Genomic DNA, 15,696 nt, shown 5'->3' on the forward strand with positions numbered 1-15,696 from the left:
TGATGACTCACCGGTCAACACACAGGACAGGAGGGCAGACAGAATACACAACACGCACGCGCGTGCGCGCACACACACACACACTCACTCACACAAATGCATCCACAAGCGTTGTGCGACCGCAAGGAGAGTAAATGTTTGCTTGTTTGTTTGACCTGCTCAGTCAAAGCGAGCGACGTGACGGCACATGAGACACCCTCACGGCAAATCTTCAGTGACTTCAGACGAGGGTGCGCTTGCGTGGTTTCAGCAACACACGCGCGCTCCTGGTCATTAATTCGTAGCAACCAAAAGTACGGACTTCCGAGAGGAAACCCCAGAGTTTGGGTTGAAGGGCTCTCAGTGGTTCCATATAGTAAGTGTGTGGTTTGTGTGTTTAGCTGGTACTTTGTCCCTGGCGACCTTTACCCTCCACCATTTTGATTCATCCGGTGCACTGAACCCTTCAGATTGGATCTTTTTTGTGTGTGTGTGTTTTTGTGTGTATTTGTCCCTCACAAATTGGGAAGGTGAACAACACATTTTATTAAACGACACAGCTTGTCCCAAAAGCCAACTGTTCCCATGAGCAAAGACGATTTTGTACCATATCAACCAAGAACAACAATCGACCGCTGAGCTCCTCCTTGTTTTATATCCAAGCCGGTGCTTGTCAAACTTTGTACGCTAACTTGTTACGTGCAGTCGCTCTCCCAAATTATCGCCGACATGAGCGGCATGAAAATACAGTTGAATAGTGGGCCCAAGTGTGGATACTTTTGATGTCCATCATGTGGCCTGGGAAAAAAAACAATAAGCATTTTTTCATGCATGCAAGATGTCCAAAATGTTCTCAAACTTGAGAGGTGTCGAGGCAGAGTGACACACGATTGTTCTCCCCTTCCGTGACACTGCACTTCCTCTCTGAGAGACTCAAAAAAAAAAAAAAAAAGCAGAGCATTTAGATGGTCATAACCCCCGAGGTCGCATCTCCACCGAGCTCGCCATCCGATCATTGTTTTGCATTTGTTTTACAATGCAAGGCAGTTGTTCAAGTGGATGGCGTTTGCTTTTCTTGGCTGCTTTCATTCCAGGTACGTCGTCGACGACATTTGCGGCTTTCCTCTCACATTACATCCTCACATTCGCAAAAAGATGTGTTATCAGCTTGTGCTACGCGGCTCAATACTGACACGAAATAACTTTTGGCCATCATGTGACGATCATTTTGATCGGGGGAGAGCGGGCGGGTGTTCGGAACATAACTGATTGATTCATCACATGCAACTGAAAGTTATTTTTTGCTTCAAAGAGTCACGCGTTGCCTGATCACGAAGGTGTGTCCCAGTGAGCTGACGGCACTGTCGGTAACCAAAAATCGTTGTGGTTTCCTCTGCTTGAAACTTGAGGCACCACACCCGGAAACTTACGCAGATCGACGCAAGGAAATGCCAAATTAGCATCACATCTTGTCTTCTTCTACCGTGCGGTACTGTGAAATGACCTCTTTTTTAAAAAAAAAAGATTGTTGACTGCCATTCTACTTGTTATCGATAGGAATAATTGATATGCGGTACTTTTTCTGATGTAATCGTTTGAAAGAATAAATGATATGAGGTCCACTCGCCTGATTTGTGAGCGGGCAGCGTGGGATCGTGCTTGTTTGTCTCTATATGTGCCCTGCGACTGACCGGCGACCAGTTCTGGGTGTAGTCCGCCTTCCGCCCGGCGTCAGATGAGATGGGCTCCAGCACGACCCTGTTCATGCCAGATAAAAGCGGTGTTGCAAATGGATCGATGGCTAAATCACGTGAATCTCTCCTAGGGGTCCACTTACTTGGAAATGACAACTCCATCGTTGCCGCTTCAAGTTTTGGGGCTCACATCTACCGGCCTGTCCTGCGCCCGTTGGACGTCCTCCCTCTGATCGGTACACTTATCACCTCATTCGTCGGTCACTCTGTGGACTGTCTCTCACCAAGCAGTTTTTGGCCATTGTGCTTTTCTGCAGGAACCTACAATGTGACAAACCCACGGGGGGAACTGTGCGTCAAAGCCACCCTGGGAGCACAGTACATTGTCATCATTAAGAAGGTTGCACGCTCACTCTTGTTTATGCGGGATTGTGTATGCATCTTCCACTCAAGGCAGGCTTCTTGACTGTCAATATTGACAGAAGTGGGATAAAAAAAAAATAGGACATTTGTGAAATGTCTTGTACCTTTTCCGGATAAACCAAATGCAGATGTGCTTTTTTTTCAATACAACATTTTGTGGTAGAGGGAGGGCGTGTCACTGATGTTCAATTCGATGTCGGCTTTCCATATCAGTTACTAAGTGTCATTATTTTTACGGCCAATAGATGGAGTCATACTGTCTTTTCTTTGTGCCATTAGGCAGCATACGCGCGTAAGCAACATACACGAGCTAATTCAATGTGCTTTGCAAAATTAAAAGTAGAACCGTATTATCCACAGGTACACAGAAAAAAATAAATAAAAAACGGCTTCTTAACCCTGTAATGCCTGACCCATCAAGGAATAGCCAGAAAAATCTGATTTTTGGGAACAGATGTTCAAACCCTCATAACAAAATCCACAACAATATTTTTGCCATATCATGTTGTTTTAGATATTTTTCGTATCACATTTATGAGCATTATGTAGATTACATCTGAAAATGATAAGAGGGCGTGGCACTGATGTTAAATTCGATGTCTGCTTTCCATATCAGTTACGAAGTGTCATTATTTTTACGGCCAATAGATGGAGTCATACTGTCTTTTCTTTGTGCCATTAGGCAGCATACGCGCGTAAGCAACATACACGAGCTAATTCAATGTGCTTTGCAAAATTAAAAGTAGAACCGTATTATCCACAGGTACACAGAAAAAAAATAATAATAAAAAACGGCTTCTTAACCCTGTAATGCCTGACCCATCAAGGAATAGCCAGAAAAATCAGATTTTTGGGAACAGATGTTCAAACCCTCATAACAAAATCCACAACAATATTTTTGCCATATCATGTTGTTTTAGATATTTTTCGTATCACATTTATAAGCATTATGTAGATTACATCTGAAAATGATAATTTGGGGAAAAATCATATTTTTTAAAATGCCCAAAACCCAAAATGATGCTTCATTTATTTCTTCATTGTGCTCGTATGTTTATTGTAAAACACGTCGCGTAATCTGCAATGGGGGCAAATGGAGAGAACGAGAAATCAGATGTTATCATTTGAACATTTTCAGAAGAGCTGGTTTTTCAACTTGGACCCTCTCAAGGTCCACGTGAGTGGGTCCTGTCACAGGGAATCGGCCGTGTTGTCTCTCACCCTCCCTGATCATGCCGCCAGCCTGCAGTTCACGTTCAAAAAGGTACAACGCACGCCACCGTTGGGCGAATTTCAAGTGCAGGAAACAAAAAAAAAAAATTTAATCACAAAGCACAATTTGTCTTCTCTTCCCAGGAAAACAATCTGTTCTACGTCACCAAGCTTACAGCTTCGTTGTCTCCTCTGCCCGTCTGCTTAGGATGTGCAAGTAAGACAAAAAAAAAAAAAAAAAGAAAGGACCGTTGACATGACCCGACGGTTTCTGAGCATGTCGTCTAAGTTTGTCCTTTTGTTGCTTTCCCTCCCCTCTTCAGATGAGACTTATTTGGGTTTGGTATCCCCTGGCAAGCTCTTTGCGGCGTCTTACGGTCGAAGCTTTCGGTGCAAATCCACAAACGTGCTTCAGACATCTTCAGAAATGAGCATTAAGTTGGTATTTCTTCAGATGCAGGCATTCGGTGTGCCCGGTGGACATTATGGAGAAGGTGCATACACTTCTATTCGCTTCATCTGCAATTACGTTTGTTCTTTTTTTTTTTTTTTAAATCGGCTTCCTCTTTTTCAGTGGACGAGTGTTTGGCCGATTATAATCAGAGGATCATCCCCATTATCCTTTGGGCTGTGGCGGTTGGCCTTTTGATGATTGGTGTCCTGACTTTCTTATTGCTGAAAGAAAATCGTACTCGTGGCTACGAACGTCTCTGAGCTCTGTCTGGAACTGTTTCTATCATTCGGTACTGTATTTTGATGTTGTCGCTCAGTAAAATCTCCTGAAATTATGGACAATGTGTTTGTATAACGCTGTGATCAGTTGCCAACCAGTCCAGGGTGGATCAAATCTCACAACCACTGTCGGTTGGGATCAACTCCGGCTCACCTGAGACCAAAATGAGGACAAGCGGCACAGAAGATGGATGCGAGTTTTTAGAATGATGATGGGTGAGATATTTTAGTCCACGTAAAAGCATTTTTATTGTTATGACACTTGATGAAGTCAGATAGGTTTCCCCCATTGCATATTTAAATTGTATTATTTGAAAACAAGATGCCATCATAATAATCAAGATTATCATATCAATCATTCATAGATATGGTGAAAAAAAACATATATTGAATTAGTTACGTGAAAACAACAAATATACAATAAAGAAATACATTTTAATAAAGTAGTTTTGAAGACAAAAAAAGTCTAGATTTTTGCAACAAATATTGCAAGAGCCTTCCAAGAGTAGCGTGGAACGCTTTTAACTCATGAGACACGCCAAACGTTGTAGCGTACTCTTGAGTTACACACAGTAAATGCAGCACTGTACAGTTCGCTGACTGTAACCTTGAAATGCTGCCACCTGCTGATATTTTTCCGTAATTGCAGCAACCTCCCGCCTCCGTGTCCTCATCCCTCATTGGCCACCGACACTACGAATCCCCGTAAAGCTCAAAAATACAATACAAACTTGGTCCAAATACTTGTCTTGTTTTACGCGTCAAATTGTGAGCTAATTACGTCTTTTAGGCGTCCGTCCCAAATTAGGTTGGCTTTACAAACGCGGAAAGGTTTGAGAGTGTTTTTATAGTGTTTTGACAGTATCGCTTCGCCTTTTTCTAGAGCAGTGTTGAAGTCAGTGAGCGAGCAAGCTAGCTTGTCGTACAAGCTGACAGCAATGGCTGCAGTCATTCTAAGTTTCCCGACTCTACACGGTCTAAGGATTTTCACACAGTGAGTGAATGAATGGCTTGCGTGCCGTTGTCTCCAAAATATTGCGCGCGCTGTCGTGTCACCGGGGACGCTCATCCTTTTGCTTTCATTAGCTTGCTAGCAATCACTTTTGGAAATGTCAACCGAGATAACCAGAAACAAACGCGAAGGCTAAAAATTACAAGTTGTTGCTAAACCTTAACTGTTGCGGAGATTGTCACAACTGTCGAGAGGAAATATGACTTGTTGTACAGAGGTCAGCATTTGTTCGTATCCAAGCAAGGTTAAATGAAGTGATAGGCTGTCTGTTTACGTTGACAGATGTTTGCAGTCCTCCACTTTTTGTGAGCCGATTATTCACCATTCAATTCATGTTGTGCAAAAAAAATCTCTTTGCAGGAAATTGTCATGGACCAAAAGAGGAGCGAGACTTATTTCGGGAGGTGAGAGATGCTCAATGCTCTTTAGAAAACACGTAGCTTTGGATTTTGAATGTACTTTAAATGTAATTCCCGTTAGTTGGTAAGCAGAGCTGCATTAAGTATTGTTGGATGCACAGATTAGTGTTACATGATAGATCCAGCAGTCATCCGTATTTTCTGGTGAAACTTGATGATTCTAATGCAAACAGTACAATTTACCTGCTGCAGGATCTTATCCGGTCATGTTTTGATTTTGTCGAACATCTACTAAAAGATTGTCATGCCGTTGGTAGGCAGGGGAAGGATCGAGAAGGTACTGATAGCCAATCGAGGGGAGATCGCCTGCCGAGTCATGCGCACAGCAAAGAAGATGGGCGTCCGCTCTGTGGCTGTGTACAGCGATGCTGACAGCCACTCGATGCATGTAGCCATGGTGAGTCAGTTCAACGTGCATCTTTGAAAGGTCCCAAAAGCTCCCAAACATATTGAAGCTCCATTCTCTATTCGGACTGTTTTTCCAGGCCGATGAAGCCTACCACATTGGGCCGCCTGCCTCCCAGCAGAGTTATCTCAACATGGAGAAGGTTTTGGAAGTGGCCAAGAAATCTGGATCACACGTGAGTGGTTGGGTACTCGGCGGACACATGTGCTGTTCCTACACTTCAAACAACAGTGATGACAAGAAGTCTTTCAGTAGTTTTGAATCTTCATCTGTGATTGACGCAATTAAAGAATTCATTGAACAAGATGTTTAGTGTTGAGTTTGTAGTTTGTCAGTTGACACACCATTTTTTTTGATTCGTCGTTACTTAAACTGATAGCGCTGTCCTGTGAAGTTTCTTTGTTTTTAAATTGGGGGTCACCAACCTATTTGAAACCAAGAGGTACTTCATGGGGACCGATGTGTGTCTGCGTTTGTTTAGGCAGTCCACCCTGGTTACGGCTTTCTGTCTGAAAACACAGAGTTTGCAGAGGCTTGTAAACAAAATGGAATCATCTTCATTGGACCGCCATCTTCTGCCATCCGGGACATGGGCATTAAGAGGTACACTGAAGAATATCATTTTGCCACATGTTGTGTGTTGCCCTGCCGAGCTTAGTGAGAATGGCGCCTACTTTTCATTTACGTTTCAGCACATCCAAACACATCATGTCGGCTGCCGGCGTGCCAATCATCGGAGGCTACCACGGCGATGACCAATCAAATGAGAGACTGCGAGCGGAGGCGGAAAAGATTGGCTACCCTGTGATGATCAAAGCGGTCCGCGGAGGGGGTGGCAAGGTGAGGTGACACGTTCAGGGCGGGGTGGCCTCAGAGGAACTGTTCGAAAAGCTCCCAAACATCATTAATCATTAAAATAATAATATTATTTAAAAAAATAATTATATATATATATATGTATGTATATCCTCCAGTGTAAAGGGCTTTTGTATATAAAAATGACCATTCACGACACAAAACTGCTTAACAGCAAACTAACGTTAAGTGCAAAAACCCATTTTGTGTGTCTTTTTTTTTTTTTCACAAAAATTGACTCACCCAACATTTTAATATTATTGATACTTGATACTTGTCTCCTGTCATCCCACGAAAAACACAGGTTTGCTTCCCATCAAAAAGGGGGAAACCAAAAATCTGCAAATTAGTGGGCTCCAAGTTAAGGAGAAACCTTTGTAAATAATAATTCATCGAAATGAAAGCAATAACTTATGCACGTTGCCGTGTGTTTAGGGGATGCGCATTGCACGGTCCGACTCTGACTTCTTGGAGCAGTTGGAGTCTGCGAGACGAGAAGCCAGGAAATCCTTCAATGATGATGTCATGCTGATCGAGAAATTTGTGGAGGATCCCAGGTCAGAAAAAAAGGCAAACTTAACTGCAGCGCTGTTGACGCGAGAGTGACTTTTGGATTGTCCTCATCGTGCACGTGTGCAGACATGTTGAAGTTCAGGTGTTTGGGGACATGCACGGGAATGCCGTCTACCTGTTTGAGAGGGACTGCAGCGTCCAGAGGAGACATCAGAAGATCATCGAGGAAGCGCCAGGAGTCAGTGCCTCTCAACATCAATCACATGACCCAAGTTTGAAACACGTCATTATCATAGATCATGAGAGATGTTGTTGGGGGCAAAAAAGAATGGGGCCCCAAAACAGACCCTTGACACCATGAATTTATTTTGAGGTCATATTGTCCACTCCTTGTTGGCAAAAGTGTATATTAGCAATGAGAAACATCATCTTATAATCACCGTTGCTGTGTGACGCGTGCATCTGACCAGTGAACAATGCTTTTTTTGTTTGTTTTTTTTTTTTCTTACAGCCTGGCATCAATGCTGAGGTTCGCAGAAAACTTGGTGAAGCAGCTGTGAGAGCGGCAAAGGCCGTCAACTACGTCGGAGCAGGTCACGTACGCACACGCGGGTTTACCGGTACGTTAGCCTCCTTCCCATAACACTCGTGTGCCGTGTCGCTTTGCAGGCACAGTCGAGTTCATCATGGACGCCCGGCACAACTTTTACTTCATGGAGATGAACACGAGGCTGCAGGTGGAGCATCCCGTCTCTGAGATGATCACCGGCACGGACCTGGTGGAGTGGCAGCTCAGGGTGAGCCGGGCGTGCTGCTGTGACCTGGCGGCTCTTGAACCCGTACCGGTTCTCATGTGGGGCCCCTCGTCTCCCGCAGGTGGCGGCGGGGGAGCGCTTACCTCTGCTTCAAGATGACATCATGCTCAGAGGTCACTCCTTTGAGGCGCGGATTTATGCGGAGGATCCCAACAACGACTTCCTCCCAGGGGCGGGGCCTCTGCTACATCTCTCCACGCCTCCGCCAGACCAGCACACTCGCATCGAGACCGGAGTCCGAGAAGGTGCGAGTTTCAAATCGCTTCCCCAAATGTCTTGGCGTCTGCATTCATAGGATAAACGACACCCGAGGTTTGCAATTGTGAAAAAAAAGAAGTCCTTACTCATTTCATTCCAGCTGTTTTTCTCTAATTGGGAGAACCGGTGGCAGCCATTTTTGACCATTTGACAAATTTTTGAAGGCCTACAGACCACTCCTGCCATCTAGTGGTCATTTATCATACAGAGATGATTGCCAAAGCCTTGATACTTACTGAGGAGCTGTGCGAAGCCCCGAATTAATTTATCCTGTGTGTGTGTGTGTGTGTGTGTGTGTTTTTTTTTTTTTTTTGTAGGAGACGAGGTGTCCGCTCACTATGACCCAATGATAGCAAAGCTTGTGGTGTGGGGGGAGGACCGCCGTGCTGCCTTACAGAAGCTGCGCTACAGCTTGAGGCAATACAATGTAAGACATGGAATCTATTTCGATCAACCGGAGTTGGTGCGCGCACACACACACACACACACACACACACACACACACACACACAATTGCTATATTTTGAAATCGACACAAAGATATCACTCTGCTTTCCTGCCGGACTACCGAAAATCGGAAGCTGAACCACTCCTGCCATCTAGTGGTCATTTATCATACAGAGATGATTGCCAAAGCCTTGATACTTACTGAGGAGCTGTGAGAAGCCCTGAATTAATTTATCGTGTGTGTGTGTGTGTGTGTGTGTGTGTGTGTGTGTGTGTGTGTGTGTGTGTGTGTGGGGGGGTGGGGGTGTGTGTGTGTGTGTGGCTGGAGTCTGCAATCTCAAATTTATAGAGTTGAATTGCCATCCATCCATCCATCCATTCATCTTCTAAGCTGCGCTACAGCTTGAGGCAATACAATGTAAGACATGGAATCTATTTCGATCAACCGGAGTTGGTGCGCGCACACACACACACACACACACACACACACACACACACACACACACAATTGCTATATTTTGAAATCGACACAAAGATATCACTCTGCTTTCCTGCCGGACTACCGAAAATCGGAAGCTGAAGTTCTGATCACTTTAAAATTTTAAAAGACATCGAAACGATTCATTGCTTGTCAAAAATAATCGGCGATTAATTTTCGCAATTGTCTTTTCATCGATTTAATGGTTGCACCTCTCGTTACATGAAAAGTGAACGGCACGTGGATTGCGTTTTGAATGGGTTTCTTGCGGTGCCGTCAGATTGTCGGTCTGAGCACCAACATCGACTTCCTGCTGAGCCTCTCGGGCCACCCGGACTTTGAGGCGGGCAACGTGAGCACCAGCTTCATCCCTCAGCACTACGCCGATCTCTTCCCGCCGCCCAAAGCCCCCTCCGGGGCCACCGTCTGCCAGGCGGCCCTGGGCCTGCTGCTGCGCGAGAAGAAATGCGCAGAGGACTCGGCGGGCACTTCCACAGGTGAGGTGATCGGACGCGGCAGCGGCCTCGCGCGCGTTGGAAGCAGCCGGCGAGGAAAAAGAGCCGTCACCACTCGCGTCTCTGTGCCCCACCAGATCCTTCCTCGCCATTTGGCTCGAGTCGCGGCTGGAGGCTGAACACGCGCTTGCACAGGAGCTTGGCGCTACAGCTGGGAGACGAGAGTAAGTCGCTGGCGTGGTGCGCTCAAACCGGGAGCGAGGAAATTGGCCAGTTTGGCGCATTCCGATCATCGTAACGCTTTGGGGAGCAAGGATGTGGCGCTAAAGGTCTCAAAATGGATGCTTGCGCCAGAAAGTTAATTGGGGGAGGAACGTTTTTTGTTTTGAAAACCATCCAAACTGCATTAGCATCAGCTAGTGACAAGGAATTACTTGTTGATATTTTTAGATTGGACGAGTAGAAAGCCCGGTAGGAAGTTGCAACTCTCAGTTGAGCTCGCGATCGAGAAACGATTCGGATTTGCTTTTCAGAGGTGGTTGTGGTCATCACGTACAACGAAGACGGGAGCTACACGATGCAGGTATGGCACATTTGAACAGATGCTTCACGACACGTTCAAAGGGAAGCCGTAGGAAATCTTTTTTTTTTTCTTCTCCCCCTGTCGGCCGCTTTCAGTTGGGAGAGGAGCTGTTCCATGTGACGGGGGAGCTGGAGACAGAGGGCGGAGCTTCCTTCCTGCACTCCTCCGTCAACGGCGTCAAGTCTCGACCCAAACTCGTGATCGTGGACAACAGCGTTCACCTCTTCTCCACGGTCAGCGCTTCGGTTCTCTGCTATCTTCAGACGCTCGGCGTTGTGCCACCATTGACGTCTGACAGTTGTGCCGTCTCGCGCAGGAGGGCGGCGCTGACGTGTCCGTTCCGCTTCCAAAGTATCTGGCCGCTGTGAGCGGATCCGGCGCTCAGGGCGGCGCCGTGGCCCCCATGACTGGAACGATCGAGAAGGTGCTTTCATTTCATCTACACGCGCAGAGCAGCTCTCTCGCCAGCTTTCATTGCCTGTAGATGCGATAACTTCACCAACTCACTTGAACCTAGTTCACTGGCACCTAGATGTTGCAAAAACAATACTTTTCAATGAGAAAATGCCATGGCCTGAACACACAAACAGTTTTTCAGCAAATATTTTCAGACTGACAATGACTTGGTTTGCGTTAGGTGCTGGTGAAGGCGGGCGACAAAGTGAATGTCGGTGACCCGCTGATGGTCATGATTGCCATGAAGATGGAGGTGAGAAGCACGCCAACAAGCCCACGCGGACTTCCTCTCCGAACGGCGGTATGACGTGTGATTGCTTCGATGCCCCAACAGCACATCATCCGGGCACCCAAGGCGGGCGTGATCGCCAAGGTCTTCTTCAACGAGGGCGCTCAGGCCAATCGACACGCTCCTTTGGTGGAGCTGGAAGAAGAGGGCGGGGCCGACGAGGAGGGGGCCCAGTAGGTCAACGGAAAACCTCGCAGCTGCCCAGGCTCCGTCAATGTTTCTGAGATATTTTTGTTTGTTTTTAAATCTTATAAATAAAAGCTGAGCATTATACGGATGTTACCATGCGTCGTAATTTATAGCTATGACATTTCAGGAAAAAAAAAAATCCCATCCGTTGCTGAACCTACCCCGAATTCCTAAATATTGCTAGCTTCAAAATGGACACGCTTCGAGCTGAGGTCGTGGCATTCTATTAGTTCACCGCTAGATGGCACTACATTCTACACACTGTACCTTTTAATGCGCAGTAGTCAAAACGTCACTTGAATGTACTGCACTGTATTTGCATTTGTAGGCCGACTAGATGTGTGATCATTTTTTCACGGTCGTGTTTGTAGCTGAAATGGGTAGGCTTCAATAGAACATTTTAATAAAAGATTGTCACTATTATGGACTTTTTCAAAACGTTTGGGGTGGAATTTGGGGTTGTACCCAATTTGTCCCCGTAATGCGGCCCAAGGGTTTGTCTTCAAGGTCATGTCAAAAACTTTGGGGGGGTGGGGAGGTGAATCATCTGATTCATTATTATTTTACGAATGAGTGAAACAAGAAAACTGCCCTTGCTTAAAAATGTATTTATTTCATAAATATAACCGCACTTTCATACACATTAGCTGTAAGACAGTATAACAAGAGGAATGACAGACAACAGACATCATCAGCCAGGAGTGAAAGTCCAAATGATTCCCCGTTAACCTCGTTTCAGGGAAAAAAAATCCCATCTGTTGCTTAACCTACCCCGAAATTCCTAAATATTGCTAGCTTCAAAATAGACACGCTTCGAGCTGAGGTCGTGGCATTCTATGAGTTCACCGCTAGATGGCACTACATTCTACACACTACCTTTGAATGCGCAGGAGTCAAAACGTCACTTAAATGTACTGCACTGTATTTGCATTTGTAGGCCGACTAGATGTGATCGTTTTTTCACGGTCGTGTTTGTCGCTGAAATGGGTAGCCTTCAATAGAACATTTTAATACAAGATTGTCACTATTATGGACTTTTTCAAAACGTTTGGGGTGGAATTTGGGGTTGTACCCAATTTGTCCCCGTAATGCGGCCCAAGGGTTTGTCTTCAAGGTCATGTCAAAAACTTTGGGTTTGATTCATCTGATTCATTATTATTGTACGAATGAGTGATTAATAAGAAACCCGTGTTTTGACTACCAGGGCACATATAACGTATCAAAATGTGTGCCTTTTGCTTCAATACTTTTCCCCCCTCCTTGTATTCAGTTTATACTTGGTGGTTTTAAAACCATTACTTTTATACTTAAGTAAATAGCTGCAGTTGATATTTCTACTTGAGTAACATCAATACTCCTAACACCTCTGAGGGGAGGTTTCATGCACAGCGTCAGGCTGGCTGGCTTTGACAGGTCCCTTTGTGGTCAACCAAACAAGAAAACTGCTCTTGCTTAAAAATGTATTTATTTCATAAATATAACCGCACTTTCATACACATTAGCTGTAAGACAGTATAACAAGAGGAATGACAGACAACAGACATCATCAGCCGACAGGAGTGAAAGTCCAAATGATTCCCCGTTAACCTCCATGCTGAGCCACATCAGCCGCGTGCTGATGCACAACACACAAGATCGGTTCACATTTTTCATTTGGCCGGCTTATTGAATAATTTAGGCCTGCAAAATCTCAACTCGTTCCAAAGCAAATTGAAAAAGGCCTATTTCCCAAGTGACGTGAACATTTTGATTACAGACCAAAGTCAAAGAGCAGTTCTGCGTCAGGGACACAGCTTGCGGATTCCACTTAGAACATTTGGAAACGCAAACTCGACATCGAGAGCATTCATATAATAGGAAAACCGTTTCCAGTTAGCTGAAATGGGTAGCCTTCAATAGAACATTTTAATACAAGATTGTCACTATTATGGACTTTTTCAAAACGTTTGGGGTGGAATTTGGGGTTGTACCCAATTTGTCCCCGTAATGCGGCCCAAGGGTTTGTCTTCAAGGTCATGTCAAAAACTTTGGGTTTGATTCATCTGATTCATTATTATTGTACGAATGAGTGATTAATAAGAAACCCGTGTTTTGACTACCAGGGCACATATAACGTATCAAAATGTGTGCCTTTTGCTTCAATACTTTTCCCCCCTCCTTGTATTCAGTTTATACTTGGTGGTTTTAAAACCATTACTTTTATACTTAAGTAAATAGCTGCAGTTGATATTTCTACTTGAGTAACATCAATACTCCTAACACCTCTGAGGGGAGGTTTCATGCACAGCGTCAGGCTGGCTGGCTTTGACAGGTCCCTTTGTGGTCAACCAAACAAGAAAACTGCTCTTGCTTAAAAATGTATTTATTTCATAAATATAACCGCACTTTCATACACATTAGCTGTAAGACAGTATAACAAGAGGAATGACAGACAACAGACATCATCAGCCGACAGGAGTGAAAGTCCAAATGATTCCCCGTTAACCTCCATGCTGAGCCACATCAGCCGCGTGCTGATGCACAACACACAAGATCGGTTCACATTTTTCATTTGGCCGGCTTATTGAATAATTTAGGCCTGCAAAATCTCAACTCGTTCCAAAGCAAATTGAAAAAGGCCTATTTCCCAAGTGACGTGAACATTTTGATTACAGACCAAAGTCAAAGAGCAGTTCTGCGTCAGGGACACAGCTTGCGGATTCCACTTAGAACATTTGGAAACGCAAACTCGACATCGAGAGCATTCATATAATAGGAAAACCGTTTCCAGTTAGGTGCCAATGGACTCGTACCAAGATATCACGGCTTCATTAAACGCCGCAGATGGATGACATGATTTTGTTTGGTGGGGGGGAGGGGGGGGGTGTCGCATGGCTGAGAAATCATCTCCCAGAAATAGCTTTCGATTCTCAGGTCAAGACTAAGCAGCCTTGAGTTCTCCTTGATGAGGGGAAGACAGAAAAAAAAAACTAGACCGTATTGTTCGTGCGTTTGGTTTAGTTCAACCTGAGGTGAGAAGGTCCGACAACCCGTCAACGACGGACGCCCGTTTTGCCAACAATTGACTGGAAACGTTGAGAAAGGGACGGACCAAGCAGCGACGGAAGTGGCTTTCCAACCGTTAACGTCATCGTCAGTAACCGGGTCGGGACCGACTGACTATAACGGAGTGCTGTGCTTTCATTGTCTGACTTATTAAACTTTGGAACTGCATTTGTAGATTGGTTTCTCGAACTACTTGGAATTAAATATATAGAACAACAACAAAAAACAAACAAACAAAACGAAATACATTATTAATGAATACACTGTGCACAAAAATGATCAACATCAGACGTTCTCAATCCTGAACTTCCTTTGACATTGTTTTCAAGTGACGTGATGCTTGGTGGCAGATGACAGGTTGGGTCGAACCGTTCCGGTGGAGGGGAGACTCCGGGTTTTTGGGGCCATGACATTTGAGTAGCCTCCTGAATAAAATCATCCGTTCAATGAATTTAAGATTTTCCTGAACCATTTACATATTGAATTATTTTTATATTTAACCATGAAGGACTGACAGACAAGTGACTTCAAATAGCAGCGCCGAACTCTCGTTGAGCAACGACGGAAGCGCCGTGAAAGCAACGATGACGGAATTTGGTTGGGCTTGAAAGAATGACAGATTGAGAAAGACGGACTGACGGGCGTCCCGGCCGCTGGAGAAGGACGGGCCGGCAAAATGAACTGATGCGCCCGCCTCTGAATTTAGCAAAATGGTGCTACTCTTTAAAACTGCAATGAGGTCACACGGCGCTCGCACTCGTCTATGATAACGCTATGGAACAAACGCAATCATTCCAAAAAAAAACAAAAAACACAGCACAAGACATGGCGGACCAGGAAAGGCTCTCCCACAGAGGATCTTGGAAAAATAACGGAAACATCACAACTCCAACCTCGCCGTGTATAAAACGGTTGTCTTGTCGGGCTTCTCCACTCACTGGAGCCTGCTTTTTTTTTTAACCATTTGGATTATTTTCATGCCAAGGATGAGAAAAGACAAGAACCACGTACGTCGTGGAAACTGGGCCGAGGTGGTCACGCACGCCGGCGGCGACCACCGCCCGGTGGGAAATCAACACGTCACGTCCAATAGCACAAATACAAAAAAAACAAAAGGGAAGCATGACTGAAGAAATGAACGAGATGATTTGTGACACGAAACGGCGTTTGAAAGGAGACAGAAACATTCGTCGGTCAAGAGTCGGCGGCGTGCGTCAGTCGGGACTCGCCGAGGCGTCTGCCCGTTCGCTGGACCGCCATCGATCGGACGTATCGGAAGGGAAGGATGGAGCATCCCGGCCTCGGAGGGACAGACAGACGCCCTTTTTGTCGCCAGGCTGAGTGAAGAAGGCCAAAAACAAAACAAAAAAAAAAAAACCCCGACAGCCACCATCTTCCTGGAAAAAAAAAAAGAATATGGCTTCCACAACACACTT

General features: G+C 45.2%; 2 protein-coding genes and 1 long non-coding RNA gene across 8 annotated transcripts; 2 read left to right on the forward strand and 1 right to left on the reverse strand.

The window, feature by feature from the left end:
* On the forward strand, nucleotides 1-4,407 carry lamp3 (lysosomal associated membrane protein 3). Of its 4 annotated transcripts, none has more exons than XM_019885538.1 (7): nucleotides 1-230; nucleotides 1,805-1,909; nucleotides 1,991-2,073; nucleotides 3,235-3,360; nucleotides 3,453-3,525; nucleotides 3,632-3,802; nucleotides 3,883-4,407. In XM_019885538.1, the coding sequence occupies exons 1-7, from the start codon at nucleotides 188-190 to the stop codon at nucleotides 4,020-4,022; spliced, it is 741 nt and encodes a 246-aa protein (XP_019741097.1). In that variant the 5' UTR covers nucleotides 1-187; the 3' UTR covers nucleotides 4,023-4,407. The 4 variants fall into 4 exon arrangements, with proteins under 4 accessions (XP_019741097.1, XP_019741090.1, XP_019741105.1 ...); XM_019885531.1 differs by lacking the exon at nucleotides 1-230 and adding an exon at nucleotides 252-1,073; XM_019885546.1 differs by lacking the exon at nucleotides 1-230 and having other exon boundaries at nucleotides 1,709-1,909; nucleotides 3,632-3,698; nucleotides 3,763-3,802.
* On the forward strand, nucleotides 4,178-11,215 carry mccc1 (methylcrotonyl-CoA carboxylase subunit). Of its 2 annotated transcripts, none has more exons than XM_019885515.1 (19): nucleotides 4,178-4,256; nucleotides 5,413-5,456; nucleotides 5,729-5,868; nucleotides 5,957-6,052; nucleotides 6,359-6,480; nucleotides 6,570-6,717; nucleotides 7,168-7,289; nucleotides 7,372-7,483; nucleotides 7,757-7,838; nucleotides 7,915-8,042; nucleotides 8,122-8,305; nucleotides 8,636-8,745; nucleotides 9,524-9,740; nucleotides 9,836-9,922; nucleotides 10,232-10,281; nucleotides 10,377-10,514; nucleotides 10,598-10,705; nucleotides 10,919-10,990; nucleotides 11,072-11,215. In XM_019885515.1, exons 3-19 carry the CDS (start codon nucleotides 5,788-5,790, stop codon nucleotides 11,201-11,203), a joined length of 1,989 nt encoding a protein of 662 aa, XP_019741074.1. In that variant the 5' UTR covers nucleotides 4,178-4,256; nucleotides 5,413-5,456; nucleotides 5,729-5,787; the 3' UTR covers nucleotides 11,204-11,215. The 2 variants fall into 2 exon arrangements, with proteins under 2 accessions (XP_019741074.1, XP_019741066.1); XM_019885507.1 differs by lacking the exon at nucleotides 4,178-4,256 and adding an exon at nucleotides 4,721-5,034.
* A 2,344-nt stretch (nucleotides 11,216-13,559) lies between these two features.
* LOC109525435 (uncharacterized) lies at nucleotides 13,560-15,188 on the reverse strand. Of its 2 annotated transcripts, none has more exons than XR_002170149.1 (2): nucleotides 14,481-15,188; nucleotides 13,560-14,415 (listed from the first exon to the last, which is right to left on the reverse strand). It is a non-coding gene; the product is annotated as an uncharacterized LOC109525435 (long non-coding RNA). The 2 variants fall into 2 exon arrangements; XR_002170150.1 differs by having other exon boundaries at nucleotides 14,475-15,188.
* Between the last annotated feature and the right edge of the window lie 508 nt (nucleotides 15,189-15,696).

This window comes from Hippocampus comes, unplaced genomic scaffold (assembly GCF_001891065.2).
Source record: "Hippocampus comes isolate QL1 unplaced genomic scaffold, H_comes_QL1_v1.1 scaffold90, whole genome shotgun sequence".
In the NCBI taxonomy this organism is placed as follows: domain Eukaryota; kingdom Metazoa; phylum Chordata; class Actinopteri; order Syngnathiformes; family Syngnathidae; genus Hippocampus; species Hippocampus comes.